The 17,457-nt window shown below is 43.6% G+C and overlaps 1 protein-coding gene across 1 annotated transcript in view; it reads right to left on the bottom strand.

The window, feature by feature from the left end:
• Positions 1–1,317: 1,317 nt before the first annotated feature.
• LOC126355286 (uncharacterized) overlaps positions 1,318–17,457 on the bottom strand; it is a 51,643-nt gene continuing 35,503 nt past the window's right edge. Inside the window, exon 4 of the mRNA XM_050005575.1 lies at positions 1,318–1,663. Within this exon, the coding sequence (XP_049861532.1) occupies positions 1,318–1,663 (346 nt within the window). The remainder of the gene's footprint in view (positions 1,664–17,457) is intronic.

Genomic DNA, 17,457 nt, shown 5'->3' with positions numbered 1-17,457 from the left:
TATTAAAATCCGTGGAGAAGAAATAAAAACTTTGAGGTTCGCCGATGACATCGTAATTGTGTCAGAGACACCAAAGAACTTGGAAGAGCAGTTGAACGGAATGGATAGTGTCTTGAAAGGAGGATATCAGATGAACATAACCAAAAGCAAAACGAGGATAATGGAATGTAGTCGAATTAAGTCTGGTGATGCTGAGGGAATTAGATTACGAAATGAGACATTTAAAGTAGTAAAGGAGTTTTGCTATTTGGGGAGCAAAATAGCTGATGATGGTCGAAGTAGAGAGGATATAAAATATAGAGACTGGCAGTGGCAAGGAAATCGTTTCTGAAGAAGAGAAATTTGTTAACATCGAGTATATATTTAAGTGTCAGGAAGTCATTTCTGAAAGTATTTGTACGGAGTATAGCCATGTATGCAAGTGAAACATGGACGATAAATAGGTTGGACAAGAAGAGAATAGAAGCTTTTGAAATGTGGTGCTACAGAAGAATGCTGAAGATTAGATGGGTAGATCACATAACTAATGAGGAAGTATTGAATAGGATTTGGGAGAAGAGAAGTTTGTGGCATAACTTGACCAGAAGAAGGGATCGGTTGGTAGGACATGTTCTGAGGCATCAAGGGATCACCAATTTAGTATTGGAGGGAAGCGTAGAGGGTAAAAATCGTAGAGGGAGACCAAGAGATGACTACAGTAAGCAGATTCAGAAGGATGTAGGTTGCAGTAGGTACTGGGAGATGAAGAAGCTTGCACAGGATAGAGTAGCATGGAGAGCTGCATCAAACCAGTCTGAGGACTGAAGACCACAACAACAACAACAACATGTAGTTTCCATTGTTAGCAAAGTGGTTATCGCCAAGCGTGAAAGCGCGTTGTTTTCCTTTCAGTTCTTGCTCTAAGGGTGATAAGCAGGCTGCTAGCTTGTTGTTGTATAGAATATCTAATATTAAATCAATACTTAAATATGTGCTTCTAAAACCGGTAATATATTTACAATGTGCAGCCGAAATTTTTATGGGCAGGTACCTTCTACAACGATACGTCGATGTTCTTTCCTGGTGTTACGGGAGTCAATAGCGATACAGTTTCAAAAATCGATATATCGGATTCCCGATATTTAAAAATAACGACAGTCCTAACATGAACTTGTTCGCAAGCTTTCCCGTTCTGATATTCAGTGGCGGTCCCCCTACCTCAAAGGGAAAGCCGTTATGTGGTAAAATTGCCACAGGTGTTCAGTATACCCGTGAGAGTGGAGGGAGGTGGATTTGCACGGTGCAGTAGCGCCACGTGAACAGCGCCTGGCGTCTGTCTTAGTTGAGCTGCGATGTATAACGACCTCGAGCGCAGCGCGTTGTTTTACGTGCAGTGGCTGGAGGGGGGAGTGAGGTCGTGTTGGTCGTGCAGCGCGGCGACAGGCGCGGCGTGACTGAGCCGGCAGGCCCGGCCTGTGTAGGAATGCGAGGCGCGGCGCGGCCGGCGTCTGTGGTGGGCGAGCGGCGGCGCCAGCCAGTCTGGGCAACACCTGCGCCGCACACCTGAGGCCCGCCGGCGGACAAAAACAGCCGCGCAGCGCCGCACAAAACAGCGGCGAGCAGGCAGCTCCGCCACCGCGGCGTCGGCGGGCGCGCCAGTGGCCGGCCCTTAACACGTACTCTCCTGTCGCTGTACGTCCGTTTAATTACTAGAGTCCGGATATCGTGTAATTACGTACTCTGTCCATTTACATGCAGCTGTAAGAAAAACTACTGGGTTGCGCACGAAAAACCGGCCCCGAGTGCAGACTGCTGGCCAATTGCTGCCCTCCACGAACAAATACAAAAACAAAAAGATAATCGCGTAATACTTCGATACTAAAGAAATAACAAATGCAAAGTAGGGACGGGAAAAACCGACAGGTTAAAATCTATACCGGTATATTACTTCTGCTGAATAACAGGTATTTTTCGGTGTTATTTGGCACCGATTACAGCAGGTGTGTTTATTAGCAACTAATAACCGGGTAAAAAACCTAAATATCAATTAGCCTTAGCAGCCGTTCTCAAATTTTTCGTTTTTAAGTAATCTTTTTTAAAGAACAAGTAATTTTTGTTTGTAATACTTGCATTGCTTTGAAGTATGTCGTTATTATGGAAAATGTGATAGGCAGTTAGTGCTATTTTAATAACAACGCCGCCAAAAAATGTTGAAATGTGTGTGAAATCTTATGGGACTTAACTGCTAAGGTCATCAGTCCCTAAGCTTACACACTACTTAACCTAAATTACCCTAAGGACAAACACACACATTCATGCGCGAGGGATGACTCGAACCTCCCCCGGAATCAGCTGCACAGTAACACCGCCAAAAGAAACGAGCAAGAAACTCTAGGCATAAGAATTGGTACAGCGTTGCTGAGACAATAATGTACCTGCTAGTATGTGCCGTGGAGTACTCAACGGGAGGCGTGGACATGCAGTGTGCGTGACGTGCACCATCTCGTCTATAAAGTAGTTTTTCGCTGTCATCGTCAGGTATCACTACAAAAATGGCTCAAATGGCTCTGAGCACTATGCGACTGAAATTCTGAGGTCATCAGTCGCCTAGAACTTAGAACTAATTAAACCTAACTAACCTAAGGACATCACACACATCCATGCCCAAGCCAGGATTCGAACCTGCGACGGTAGCAGTCACGCGGTTCCAGACTGAAGCGCCTAGAACCGCACGGCCACAACGGCCGGCCAGGTATCACTACAGAACGACACCATCCCTAGTCTGGAAGTGTTTTATGAAGTGTGGTATTAATGAAGAACGATGCTCCATTTGCTGTTAAAGTTAATATAACAAGTTCATTTACAGATTACGATAGTATTAGAAGCCAGCCGATCTGCTGCTGCCTTTGTCCACGTAACATGCGTTATGTGTAGGGAGCATGTCCAGAAACAAACTTCGGGTACACGAATTTTTTTCTTACATAAATACTGCAACTACATCATTACCGACGAATCCACTCTCAGGAAAAATTACATGGATTCTTGCTACGTTGACATTTGAGAAAAAAATCTGCGCCGACATTGGCAGATCACTTATATGGCTTTATGCTGATCAGACGACACAACAGTAAGCCATTTAATCGTTAATCTAATTCTGCGCAAGTTGAAATCCGACTCTACATTGAACCATATTTAATTTGCTTCACTGGTTCACGGGTGTCGCGTGGGATAATGTTGTGAAGGCTGCACAATATTTTAACGAAACAGCTGCTCGTCATCTTCAGGTGGTTACTGATGTGTTGCTGCAGTGGCTCGCCAATATACAGGGTGGTCCGTTGATCGTGACGAAGGCCAAAAATCTTACGAAGTAAACGTCAAACGAAAAAACTACAAAGAACGAAGGTCATGTAGCTTGAAGGGGGAAACCAGATGGCGCTATGGCTGGCCCGCTAGATGGCGCTGCCATAGGTCAAACGGATATCAACTGCGTTTTTTAAAAATAGGAACCCCCATTTTTATTACATATTCGTGTAGTACGTAAAGATACATGAATGTTTTAGTTGGACCACTTTTTCGCTTTGTGATAGATGACGCTGTAATAGTCACAAACATATGGCTCACAATTTTAGACGTCACTTGGTAACAGGTGTTTTTTTTTTAAATTAAATAACAGAACGTAGGTACGTTTGAACATTTTATTTCGGTTGTTCTAATGTGATACATGTATCTTTGTGAACTTATCATTTCTGAGAACGCATGCAGTTACAGTGTGATTAACTGTAAATACCACAATAATGAAATACATGCTCAAAATGATGTCCGTCAACCTCAATGCATTTGGCAATACGTGTAACGACATTCCTCTCAACAGCAAGTAGTTCTTCCGCAATCTTCACACATGCATTGACAATGCGCTGACGCTTGTTGTCAGGCGTTGTCGGTGGATCACGATGGCATATATCGTTCAACTTCCCCCACAGAAAGATATCCGGGGACGTCAGATCCGGTGAACGTGCGGGCCAATCCACTTGTCATCAAATATGCTATTCACTACCTCTTCAACCGCACGCGAGCTAGGTGCTGGACATCCATCGTGTTGGATGAACATCGCCTTTCTTGCATGCAGTGAAACGTCTTGTAGTAACATCGGTAGAACATTACGTAGGAAATCAGCATACATTGCACCATTTAGATTGCCAATGATGAAATGGGGGCCAATTATCCTTCCTCCCATAATGCCGCAACACACATTAGCCCGCCAAGGTCTCTGATGTTACACTGGTCGCAGCCATCGTGTATTTTCCGTTGCCCAATAGTGCATACTATGCTGGTTTACGTTACCGCTGTTGGTGAATGACGCTTCGTCGTTAAATTGAACCCGTGCACAAAATCTATCACCTCACCGTAATTTCTCTTGTGCCCAGTGGCAGAAATGTACGCGTCGTTCAAAGTCGTCGCCATGCAATTCCTAGTGCATAGAAATATGGCACGGGTGCGATCGATGTTGACATAGCGTTCTCAACACCGACGTTCTTGAGATTCCCGATTCTCGCGCAATTTGTCTGCTACTGATGTGCGGATTAGCCGCGACAGCAGCTAAAACACCTACTTGGGTATCATCATTTGTTACAGGACGTGGTTGACGTTCACATGTGGCAGAACACTTCCTGTTTCCTCAAATAACGTAACCATCCGGCGAACGGTCCGGACATTTGGATGATGTCGTGCAGGATACCGAGCAGCATACATAGCACACGCCCGCTGGGCATTTTGATCACAATAGCCATACATCAACACGATATCGACCTTTTCCGCAATTGATAAAGGGTCCATTTTAACACGGGTAATGTGTCACGAAGCAAATACCGTCCGCACTGGCGGAATGTTTCGTGATACCACGTACTTATACGTTTTTAACTAATTCAGCGCCATCTATCACAAAGCGAAAAAAGTAGTCCAAGTAAAACATTCATATTTCTTTACGTATTACAGGAATATGTAATAAAAAATGGGGGTTCCTATTTTTTAAAAAAATCGCAGTTGATATCCGTTTGACGTATGGCAGCGCCATCTAGCGGGCCAACCATAGCGCCAACTGGTTTCCCCCTCCAAGCTAGACGAGTTTCGTTCTTTGCAGTTTTTTCGTCTGAGCTACTTGGCCCGGTTACTATCAATGGGCCACCCTGTGTACTGTTGCTCGATAGAAATGGACAAACGCCAAGGCTGAGAAACTGGCCACGGGCTTCAGATGTGCGGCGCGGGAATAGCGCTGCGGCAGTAGCGGCCAGTTAAGTGCGCGGACTGTGCCTCTCCGTCTGTTTCGACTCGGACTCGTTCGTCTGCGTCCGGCGGTGCCTTCGTATCCCCAGTGCTAGCTCCCATGCCGTCCTGAGTTAAAACCCGTGTCCCTCTAAGCAGGTCGTTATTGACACATATTTCGACTGCTTCTTTAATGATGGAGTCCCGGCGCGCAGAAGCGGACGAAAGGATCTTCGTCTCTCCATAGTTCATGCTGTGTCCCATACCGAGACAGTGTTCAGCCACAGCTGACTTTCCTCGCTGATCCACTCTGGTGTGACGCGTCTGTCCTCAACTGTGCGACACGTCTGACCGATGTATGATTTCCCACACTGGCACAGGATTTTAGATATCCCTGGTCTCCTTAGACCTAGACTGTCGTTAACAGAACTCAGCATCATTTGCACTCTCGCTGGAGGGTGGAAGACACATGGTATTTGACGTGTCATGACCAACCTGCCAGTCTTAAAGGACACGCCACCAACATAGTATAGAAAAACCTATGCCGTGGAGTTCTCCGTTTCTTCTCGCCGTTCTTGTCCTTTAGTACGTGCAGGTTGAAATGCATTACGAATCTGTTCATCAGAGTAGGCTACCCGTTTAGTACAAACACAGAGTGAAGACGGCTAAGCTTGCTGCTACGTTCCCTGCATCTGAGATAACTCTAGCGCTATGTACGACGTCCGTATCACACCATTGTCTTGAGGTGAGTGATGGCAGCGCATAGCTCGTAGATATAGGTCATTATGAGTTGGTTTACGAAACACACTTTGACCCAGTAAACCGCCTTCTTTTCTGCGGACCAAGACATCTAATAACAGGAGGTCTCCATTTTTGTCAGCTTCCAAGTTGAAGCAAATGCTCTTATGGACGCAGTTAGGGTGTTGCTGAAATGCAGGAGGCGAAGCTGCCCCTGTGGCCAAACTACAAAGGTGTTGTCCACATATCACCAGAAACATATAGGTTTCAACATCGCTGACTGAAGTGCTTTTTCCTCGAAGTGTTCCTTAAAAATTAGCTACTATGGGAGAAAAAAGTCAATTCGTAGAAACGCCGCCAGTTTGCTCAAAATATTGTTCATTAAATAAAAAGTAAGTCGAGGTAAGCACATGTTTGAAACGTAAGATGTCCTCCTCCAACTCAGCACCTGTAAGTTGCAATACATCCACGAGAGTTACTCGTGTGAACAATGAGGCCACATCGAAACTCACTAATACTACAACTGTTTCGAAACGCAGTCGTTGTATAAATTCTTCTGGGTTTCGAATATGATGTTCACATTTTCCTGCCAAAGTCTCAGAAGAGAAGCCAAATGTTTTGCTAGGTGATATGCTCGGCTCCTATATTGCTCACAATGAGGAGAAGCGGCACCCCTTCCTTACGGATCTTAGGCACCCCATAAAGTCGTGGTGGAACTGTCGTTGTACTCTTAAACTCCTTTTCAGCATGTTCAGGAAACTGGCTGGATTTGAGGAGTGCGGGTGTCTTCAGTTGTACTGCATTAGTTCGATCCTTCTGGAGACGACGATACGCTGAGTCCTGCAGTAAATGCGTCATCTTGCAAAGGTAAGATATTGAAGGCAAAAGAACAGTAGCCTTTCCCTTATCAGCAGGTAAAATCACTATTTCTGTGTCTTTTCTTAAGGAACGGAGTGCCTTTGTTCAGTGTTGACATTCTGCTTGGGTGCGGGCATCCTAGCTATGTCTCTGCAAGTCTCTCGCCTTATTTCTTTAGCAGTCCAACTGGTAAGTTCCAAGACAACTTGCTCAACGGCACTAAAGAAATCCTTCATAGGCAAGGTCTTTGGAGTGGGCGCAGAATTTTGTCCCTTGTCCAATACTGATATCGCAACGTCTCTTAGTTGTTTATCTGTGAAATTAAACACAGTGCGTCTGCATGGCGCGGGGTAACCGTGCGGTGTAAGCGTCTTGCCACGGTTCGCGCGGCTCCCCCCGTCGGAAGCTCCACTCCTCACTCCTCCTTCGGGCATGGGTGTGTGTGTTGTCCTTAGCGTAAGTCAGTGTAAGTCAGATTAAGTAGTGTGTAAGCCTATGGACCGATGACCTCAGCAGTTTTGTCCCATAGGAACTTACCACCACCACGTCTGCATGGTTTATGTTCTTGCGATGATTGGCGTGTAATGCGACGGAACTTGGAAGTTCGACGCCCCACGACCTGCTGCCATCTCCAGTTCGAAAGCGAGCACGTAGCACTTTCCACCCACACCCAAGATTCCGCTGACGGACGCGACGAGATATGTACATGGAAGAGTTTGAGGACAAAGCGCTTCTATCAGCGGTGTTGAAACCTAAATGTTTCTGGAGATAAATGGACGACACTTTGGTAGTTTGGCCATATGGCATTTCTAGAACACTTTAACTCCATCCATAAGAGCGTTCGCTTCATGGATGCCTCGCGTTCTTAGATGTCTTGGTCCACAGGAAAGAAAACGGTTCGCTGAGTCACAGTGTATCCGTAAACCAACTCATACTGACGCGTACCTGCGAGCTACGGGCTGCCATCACCCATCTCAAAGCCTTGGCTTGTTACGGACTCTGGTTATCTCAGAGAGTTATCTCAGATGGAAGGAGCTTAAAAGCAGAGCTTAGCCATTTTCACTCTCTGTTTGTGAAAAACAGGTACTCTGATAAACCGATTCGTAATGCATTTCAACCTGCACGTGGTAAAGGTGAAGAACAGCCAGAAGAAAAGGAGAACTACACTAGGAAGGTTTTTCTACCCAATGTTGATGGCTTTCCCCTTAAGATTGGCAGGCTGTCCATGAAACATGAATTAAAATGTGTCTTCAGTCCTCCAGCGTGAGTGCAAATGGTGCTGGGTTTTCTTAAAGACAACTTACGTCTCAGGAGACCAGGTATATAAAAATACCGCGCCAGTGTGGGAAATCATACGTGGGCCAGACGTGTCGCACTGTTATGGATAGATGCGCTGAACGTAGACGTCACACCAGACTGGATCACCCAGAAAAGACTGCTGTTGCTGAGCATAATCCTGACACGGGACACAGAATGAATTACGGTGAGAAAAAGGTCTATTCCTCCGCCTCCACGTATTGGGACTCCGTGATTAAAAAGCAGTCGAAATACCTATTGTAACGACTTGATTATTAGAGATTCGCGATTTCAACTCAGCAAGGCATGGGAACCAGCGTTGGCGGTGCTAATGCATCGTCCGCCGCAGACGAGCGAGTCCGAGACGACACAGGCGGGCAATCGAAGTCTGGGCACCAACATTCATCCCGCGCGTGTCCTGGGCCTCGATTAGCTGTTGTGCATTTCCCGCGCCGCACGTTTGAAGACTGTGGCAGGGGGCACTGGATGTCGCCGTGCTCTATGATTCGTATTGGTTAAAAACAGTCTTGGTTGCAAGTTTCTTTTTATTTTTCAACGACGCGTTTCGCCTTATTTAGGCATCTTCAGGTTATCTTTTCTAGATGGACGCGAGAGGTACCAAGATCTGCATAACGCATTCCTGTTCACATATCTTGGTGCCTCTCACGTCCATCTAGAAAAGATAACCTGAAGATGCCTAAATAAGGCGAAACACGTCGTTGAAAAATTAAAAATAAAATTGCAACCAAGACTGTTTTTAACCAATACTGTTAAGCTCTGGTTTGCTGTATGCCACATATGGATTGGAAGAATTTCTATGATTCGTCTACGATGACGCTATAGCACCATCCCTTGGCGCCTGCCCTTTTCTAGCGAGCCATCGTATTTATTGGCGAACCACTGCAGCAACATGTCAGTAAGTAAGATGACGAGCAGCTGTACCGTTGAAATATTGTGCAGTTTCCACAACGTTATCAGACGCCCGTGAACCAATGAAGCAGTTAATACGTCGGAAAAGTCTCAAACAACCTGTTTAATTTATTTTAAGGCTTTGGAGACAACAAATTGTTCAACAATTTGCAGATTCGTTAATGATGGACTTAAGGTACTATGGCCACTTAGTGAAAAAGAAGAGATGTCCTACTGATGTACATTGACGCAACTCCGTACATGTTGCACGTGGGGAAATCGCTTAATGTTCAAAATGGTTGAAATGGCTCTAAGCACTATGAGACTTATCATCTGAAGTCATCAGTCCCCTAGACGTAGAACTACTTAAACCTAACTAACCTAAGGACATCACACACAGCCATTCCCGAGGCAGGATTCGAACCCGCGACCGTAGCAGCAGCGCGATTCCGGACTGAAGCGCCTAGAACCACTTGCTCACAGCGGCCGGCAATGTATTTTATCTAAGTCTCGCGCATGTTACATAAACGGCTGATACATTGTACCGAGTGGTGGGAACAGACATCAGTTTCCAGAAGTAAATACATTGATATCGGCAAATAAGAAGGTTTTCTTGAAATGTCCTTCTCGTGTACATTGTACAAACACCAGCTACCTGACGTACCTCTGCCTCGAGCCATGATAGCAACGTGGGCAACAGGGACAGAAGATGGTTTTTTTTTTTCAGTACGCACTCTGAAACTGTGAAGACAGTAAGGGAAAAGATTTTTTCTGATCCTTCAATCTCTGCAATGTCTGTGTGTAACTTCCTGTCAGCATTCAACAGTTCTAAAGTGCTTAGTTCAGTTTCATACATCGCAAGCTACTTCAGCTGGCTTCCCGACAGTATCAAGGAACTGAAGACTTCACGAATGCTACCTATGAACTTATATTTTCTAGCAAAAAAATAAAATTTTCGATTTTACATGTGATTGCTTTATTACATACTTATTTACGTATGTCTCCAGTTTTGGTTTCATAGCTATGCATATATTTCTTAATTTGATATTACATAGATCCGGGCTCTCTTTACTACGAATGTGGATTCGAGTTTTGGATCGACCGTGTTTCGTAATCCATTTCAGAGAGACCAAAAAATTTCCACCAAGGTTCTATGTTCTCTAAAAAAACGCCATTGTTAGGCCTCTCTATAAAAACGGTGACTTCACAGATGTCAATAACTACCATCCACTGTCTTAATTCTCCTATCATTTTCAAAAGTTCTGGAGAAAGTAATGTACTCTACGGTCTGGCAATGGAATACTTGGCCAACCACGGTTTGGGTTTCAGAAGAGCCGTCTTACTGAGTCAGCTCTTTCTATTTTTAAGCGCAGTTTGCACTGAGACAATGCAATATGCGATACGGCACGTTGCCATGAAGGTCGCGTGACAGGGCGCTTATCGGTGCGACACTAGTGGGACGATATGCGATGTGATACGCGATACGACTCGTTATTCGACATCCAACAACGCTGCACGAATCACACTTCTGTTTTTGTGTCAGTAGCTAACATGAGATCTTCCGAGGAGAATGTTATTGTGGCTTATCATTATTTACAATTCTGTAAATATCAAACATAGTTCACCTGACGTTTCGCATTCTGACAGAGCAAGACATAAATTTCCTACTTGCTTTTTCTCTTACTGAGAAGCTACTCATCACAGTGACGTAAACTGGTGAAGGTGACGAATGACGCTAAAAATACGATCAAGGAAGTTCATTTTTGTAAGAACACGTGGTAAGGTTCTTTATTCTTTGTGGTGCGTACAAACGTACGTATGTACATACGTAGCGCATAAACATTACTTACAAACTGATAAAGCTAGGATAGTTTTTCTACAACTTTTGAGTTACGCAGAGCAGTATATGATAGAATCTGAGGAGTACTGAGCAGAAACGTTGCTGGATTTGAAGTGAGATCAGTACCATGAATGGTAAAGCGATTGTTGGTGGACTCTGTGTAGGAGTAGATAATATTTCTGAAGAAACGGAAGAAGCCCATGACGACAGGGAAAATCCGAAGTGTTCTCCTTGGCTTCATACAGCTGTCCATTTGGAAGTAAAAGGAATTTAGCTTTCGGTTCTATTTTGCACCTGTCATAAAGTTTCTTGAAATCAGATGGCGTGGCCTTAAAAAAAAAATTCAATCATAATCATCAGATGATGAGTCGTGGCGCCTTTTCATTTCAGAATTTTTTCATTTCTAGCTTCGGCTTGTAACAGTAGCAAACAAAAAAGAGACACACGAGGCAGTTCTGCACTCCGCATAGCAGGAGGCAGTGGACATATGAAAACTGCATGCAGTGAAATTTGCACCCAAACAGAAATCTGTGTAATTGGACCCAGTATTCCTGGAAGCTGCGTGCTCAAGGACACGGCCTGCCTGGACGCCGGGAGTTCTCGTCCAACGGAAACACTCCGTTCATGCACCTTGTGTGTTTGCGTGTTTATAAGTTCGATATGGAAGTGTCAATGACCATCAGCGATAAACCATGTCGCCACTTTGAAGGGTACTCGCATATCATAAAGGGAAGAAAGGAGAGGAGACTGTGTTTTGGCGTTGTTCAAAACATACACCAACGTATTGCACAGGAATGATAAAGGAAAAAAAAAAGACTGTAAGGTGGTTAGTGCGAACGAACGCCAATGTAGAGCACTGGATGACGCTGTTTTGGAAGCACAAAAGACTCAGTCAGGTGAGAAAGAGATCACGAGAGCAAGAGACTTCTATTTCTAAAATATATGCCGAAGACTTTGATGACCTGTTCAAGCGAGGGTAAGTAACAAAAAGGAAGTGAATGACGGTAGCAGTTTGGTTTTAAGTGGCGATAACTTCTGAGACAGGATAGTAGTTTTTTTGTGAAAAAGGAAGAACAGAAGTTTCAAAGAGTAAGAAAGATTTCGTATGATGCAGGATGCAGTGTTCTCAAACATATACTATTCATGCGGACTGTGGAGGTTCAAAGTGTGAAACAAACACCTATCCGTTGGCCATTGAATTCTTATTACACAACAGTAAATAGATCTACATCCATTTTTTTCCGCAGCGTTATCGATCATGTACCAGAATGGAATCCTAAAAATGTCACCATTCATTTCCAATCAGCTGTGATTTCTGCGCTAAATGTTCCGCTCCCATTGATAGAACTGCGTGGCTGCCATTTTCACGTAAAGAAATCTCTGGAGGAAAGTGTAAGACCTGTAACTTAGTTGTGAATACAGAGAGAGTGAGGAAGTAAGGCTGCTAATTCGCAAGTGTGCTGAAGATGTCAGGCTGGCTCGAGATACATTCACAAGCACAGGATATCGCCAAGCTTTCTCGGTTTTTCGGCTACTTTCTAGATGGTTGGAAAATGGTGAAATTCCTATCAGTCTTTGAAACTGCTGCGAAAAAAAAGTACAAATGGCTCTGAGTACTATGGGACTTAACATCTGAGGTCATCTGTCCTTAAAGCTAACATAAGGACAACACACAAATCCATGTCCGAGGCAGGATTCGAACCTGCGACCGTAGCGGTCGCGCTGTTCCGCACTGAAGTGCCTAGAACCGTTCGGCCACAACGGCCGGCGCAGCTGCTACAGGTGGCGCCATCTCATCACTAACGCTGTAGAAGGCTAGTGCAACAAATTAATATTTTTTTCGGGAAACAGAATCCAGCAAATGAAGGCAGTAGCAGGGAACCTGGCGTGTGCTGTTTTCCCTTCTTCTGTGGTAAAAGCTAATGTGAAAAATCATGTCACAGATTGTCATATTAAAAAATTTTGTTATTGCATAACTTATTTTACGACGCGTATTCTGTTCTTTCCAAGTATGCCTTGCTTAACAGAATTTCCTAATGCTTATATACCGTCCATTTGACAATACTGAAAATGATATACAAAATTGCAATGACAAATAAAATCGTTTTTCTGTTTTGAAGCCGTATTTTGGGGGCACGTGCTTGTAGCGCTGCGAGTGAGAGGAGAAGCTATGTATAGCTCATTTCATCTGTATATACACTGATTAGCCAGAGCATTATGACCACATATCTAATAGCCGGTGTGTCCACCTTTGGCACAGATAACAGCAGCGACGCGGAGTGCCATAGAATCAATGAGGCCTTGGTAGGTCGCTGGAGGGAGTTGGCTACACATCTGCAAACACAAGTCACCTACCTCCCGTAAGTTCCGGGGAGAGGAGTGATGACCTATGACATCACGTTCAATCACATCCCAGATGTGCTCGATAGAGTTCAGATATGATGAGTTGGGGGGCTAATACATCAACTACAACACGCCACTGTGCGTCTATAACCACGCCATCACACTCCTGGCCTTGTGACACAGCGCATTATCTTGTTGGAAATGCCGCTGCTGTCGGGAAGCATGATCGTCATGAAGGTGTGTGCGTGGTCTGCAACCAGTGTACGATACTCCTTGGCCGTCATGGTGCCGAGCTCCACTGGATCCATAGATGCCCACGTAAATGTTCTCAGAGCATAGTGAAGCCGCCGCCAGACTGTCTCCGTCCCGTAGTAGAGGTGTCAAGGAGCTGTTCCCCAGAAAGATGACAGCTTCGCGCCCTTCCATAGGTACGATGAAGAACGTATCGCGATTCATCAGACCATGCAACGCTCTGCCACTGCGCGAACTTTTGTTTATGTTTTTCGTCGCAGACACTAGTTCTTGAAGATACGCTCATAAATAAAAATCTAAAAGAAAAATGTTATCACGTCTGATTATAACAACTTTGGCATTGCAGTTCTAGTTTGAGCCTCTCCAGTTCTTTCCATCAGCAAATCACGTAAATGTAAGCCACACTCCGCCGACCACACATTGCGGTAAAATAAGGCCTGTGTCAAAGCGCCGTAACACCCCTCGGCTCTTCTACCTGGCGGGAAAGTTGCGGCGATCGGACAAGCAGATAGTGGACCTGTTGCTGGCAATTCCGTGGCGCAATTCTCACTAAAGATATTAATCTCGCCGCGGGACGTAGCTTCCAACCTCATCGCGGACAAGCTAATATATCTCACGTATTTTTTTTTAGAGTGGAAAGAGTATTGCTCTCCTTCCACAATTAAAAACAATTTCGATATATGAGCTCCATTTCGTACGCCGCAGCAACATATGACCTAAAACGCAGCCACCAGCACTCCGAGTTGTGCCGTCCCAGTGTGAACCAGTGGAGTACACGCTCCTTTAATGCGGAGTGCTTCAGCGTCGTAATGTGCGTTGCCTCGCATATCGTACAGCATATTGTATCGCCTAAGTGTAAATCACACCTTACCGAGCAATTATTAAAATATTTAAATCCAAAAACACTACCATTTTGGATCTTCTGTGGCTTATTGAAGGTATCTGATTGTGCCAGTCACAATCTATTAGAGGCTTTAACGTTTTATGGGACAGATAAATGAGTTTTTATTTAAGGAACAGAGGGCAGATAGTTATCTTAGTCTGTTCCACTAATACAAAAAGTGATGCCACATCATCTGTGTGGGGAGAAATTACAATGGGTGTCCCACAGGGTTGGATCATTGGCCCTCTACTATTCTTGCTTGATGTAAACGATCTGTTATTTTATTTGAAGAAGGAGGCAGAACTAATCCTATTTTCAGATGATAAAAGAATTGCTACGAAGCAAAACAAAGAAGCATCAACAGAGAAATTATCAAATGATACTTTTGTGAAAGTTACTTAATAGTTCTGCACAAATGGACTAAAACACACATTTCAACCAGTTTTGTACAGTCAGCAATATCCTACCTCCTATTCACCCAGTGTACTAACAGCAAAAAATAAACACGGGAGAAAATAGCATGTTATTAGGTGCGCACACTGATGAAAACTTTTAACTGGAAATACTCTATGGCCGGCCGCGGTGGCCGAGCGGTTCTAGGTGCTTCAGTCCGGAACCGCGCTGCTGCTGCGGTCGCAGGTTCGAATCCTGCCTCTGGCATTAATGTGTGTGATCTCCTTAGGTTACTCAGGTTTAAGTAGTTCTAATTTCTAGGGGACTGATGGACTCAGATGTTAAGTCCCATAGTGCTTAGAGCCATTTTGAATACTGTATAGCAGACATGCTAATTCTGTCTGCACGGGCTACCTTTGCCGTAAGAAAAATGCCCAACTTTGGGGATATAGATATCAGAAAGTAAACATATTCTGCTTATTTCCAGTCAGTGATATATTAGGAGGTAATATTGTGGGGTACCTACTCACTTAGGCAAAAAGTATTCTTTGCACAATAAAAAATAATAGCTTGCTGGAATCTCCTTAAGCAGCTGGAAGTATTAGCAACAGTCTCACAGTACACTGATTCATTTAGGAAATTTCCTATCCACAATCCATTTAAATACTCCATTTAAGCCAGAAAGTATCACAGATATATACAAGTACAACATTAGAAGAAAAAATAATCCTCACTGCCCATTAATAAATTTAAATTGGGGACAGAAAGAGGTGAAATATCCAGGTACAAAACTCTTGACAGTCTACCCATGAATACAAAATATTTGACAGATAACAGAAATATTTTCAAATGTAATTAAGCTTTCTCTTTAACAACTTCTCCTATACCACAGAGGAATTTGTGAGTATAAGCAAATAGTCATAAAAAACAGTAAATGGCCATGGAGCCAAATAAATACTGACTTTTATTTAGCTGTGCGTAAGGGCGTCAAGTTTGTTCTGTCGCCAAGTCCCATTCATAACGTTTATCGCAAATTTTATCAATGGAACGAGTAAATATCTAACTATGGTAACTCCATTGAACTCAAAATTAGTTTAATTACAGCACGCAAAGAGATTTGCAAGCAGTCATCCTTGTTCGTGAATGGAAAGGGAAGAAGCACTAATAACTGTCACACTGTGAAGTACCCTCTGCTATACATTTGACAGTGATTTGCATGGTATGTAAGCAGCTGTAGATGTAGAACATATCTTAAAGAGTTATAGCGTATGTAGACAAAGAAAATACAGTTGAAAATATCGACTCGGATGCCTTCTTTATACTTCTGGAAAACGCACGCATAAAATAGAGGGAGCGAACTGCAGGCAGAAGGCGACAACGGTGTGAGACAGTGGTGTAGAGTGTACTTCAAGTTATTCAATCGCTGCAGCGAGAAAGTAGTAAACGAATCCAAAGAGAAAGTACTGAAGGAATTTAACTTCAGGAAGAAAAAATAAAACTTTGAGATCTGCCAACATTATAATTCTGTCAGATATGGCAAAGAGCTTCGATGATCAGTTCAATCGAATAAACAGTAACTTGAAAAGAGCTTTTAAGATTTACATTTACATCTATGTACTGCAAACCACTGTGAAGTACGTGGCAGAGGGTTTCTTCCTGTTCCATTCACATATGGAGCTCAGGAAGAATGATCGTTTAAATGCCTTGTGTGTGCTGTAATTAATCTAAACTTGTCCTCACGATCCCTGCGGAAGCGGTAAGTGGGGGGAGGGGAAGGGTTGTAGTAGATTCCTAGAGTGATAATTTAAAGCCGGTTCTTGAAACATTATAAGTAGGAGTATGGTTAAAGTTTGGTGTATTCACGTTTTGTAAAGCATATGGAACGTGTTACCTGTGGCTAACTGTGTAAAGTTCAGGACAGTGGCCATCACTAGAAAACATTCATTATGTTTTCCAGAATACTGTGTACACCGACATCCAACCAACGGTTACTAATCACTGTAAGTAAAGCAACAAAATCTATCTCATAATGTGAATAATTCTCAATGTTTCGTTTATACACCTTGCTAGAGCTACACGCCTCCCATACTGCTGCAGACAACTAATAAATATGTACCATTTCATGATGAATCTCTAGGCGGTTCTAAACCGGTAATAGAATAATATAACAAATTCAAGAGGAAAACAAAAGCCTACTGCTTGCAGTAATTTCAAGAAACCTTTATCCATCACGGCCGCAGTGTTCTTCCATAATGGATAACAGTTTTCTTTCCAGTTTAACTTAGTTGAATTTGCAGTCTTTAGATTTGTGTGATTTATCATGTAACGGAAATTTTGCGGATTTCTTTTCGTACTCTTGTGGTTGACTTCACACTTTTCATTATTTAGACATGTTTTGAGGCATCAAGGGATCACAAATTTAGCATTGGAGGGCAGTGTGGAGGGTAAAAATCGTAGAGGGAGACCGAGAGATGAGTACACTAAGCAGATTCAGAAGGATATAGGTTGTAGTAGGTACTGGGAGATGAAGCAGCTTGCACAGGATAGAGTAGCATGGAGAGCTGCATCAAACCAGTCTCAGGACTGAAGACAACAACAACAACAACAACAACAGAGTGACTGTGCACTTTTACAACCATACAGATATCTTGTGTAATTCATTTTGCAATTATTTTGGTTCATTTGATAGTTTTGCAAGACGATAAGT

Source organism: Schistocerca gregaria, chromosome 3 (assembly GCF_023897955.1).
Source record: "Schistocerca gregaria isolate iqSchGreg1 chromosome 3, iqSchGreg1.2, whole genome shotgun sequence".
In the NCBI taxonomy this organism is placed as follows: Eukaryota; Metazoa; Arthropoda; class Insecta; order Orthoptera; family Acrididae; genus Schistocerca; species Schistocerca gregaria.
Note: the sequence above shows the minus strand (reverse complement) of the source record. Positions and strands in the feature narration are given on the sequence as shown.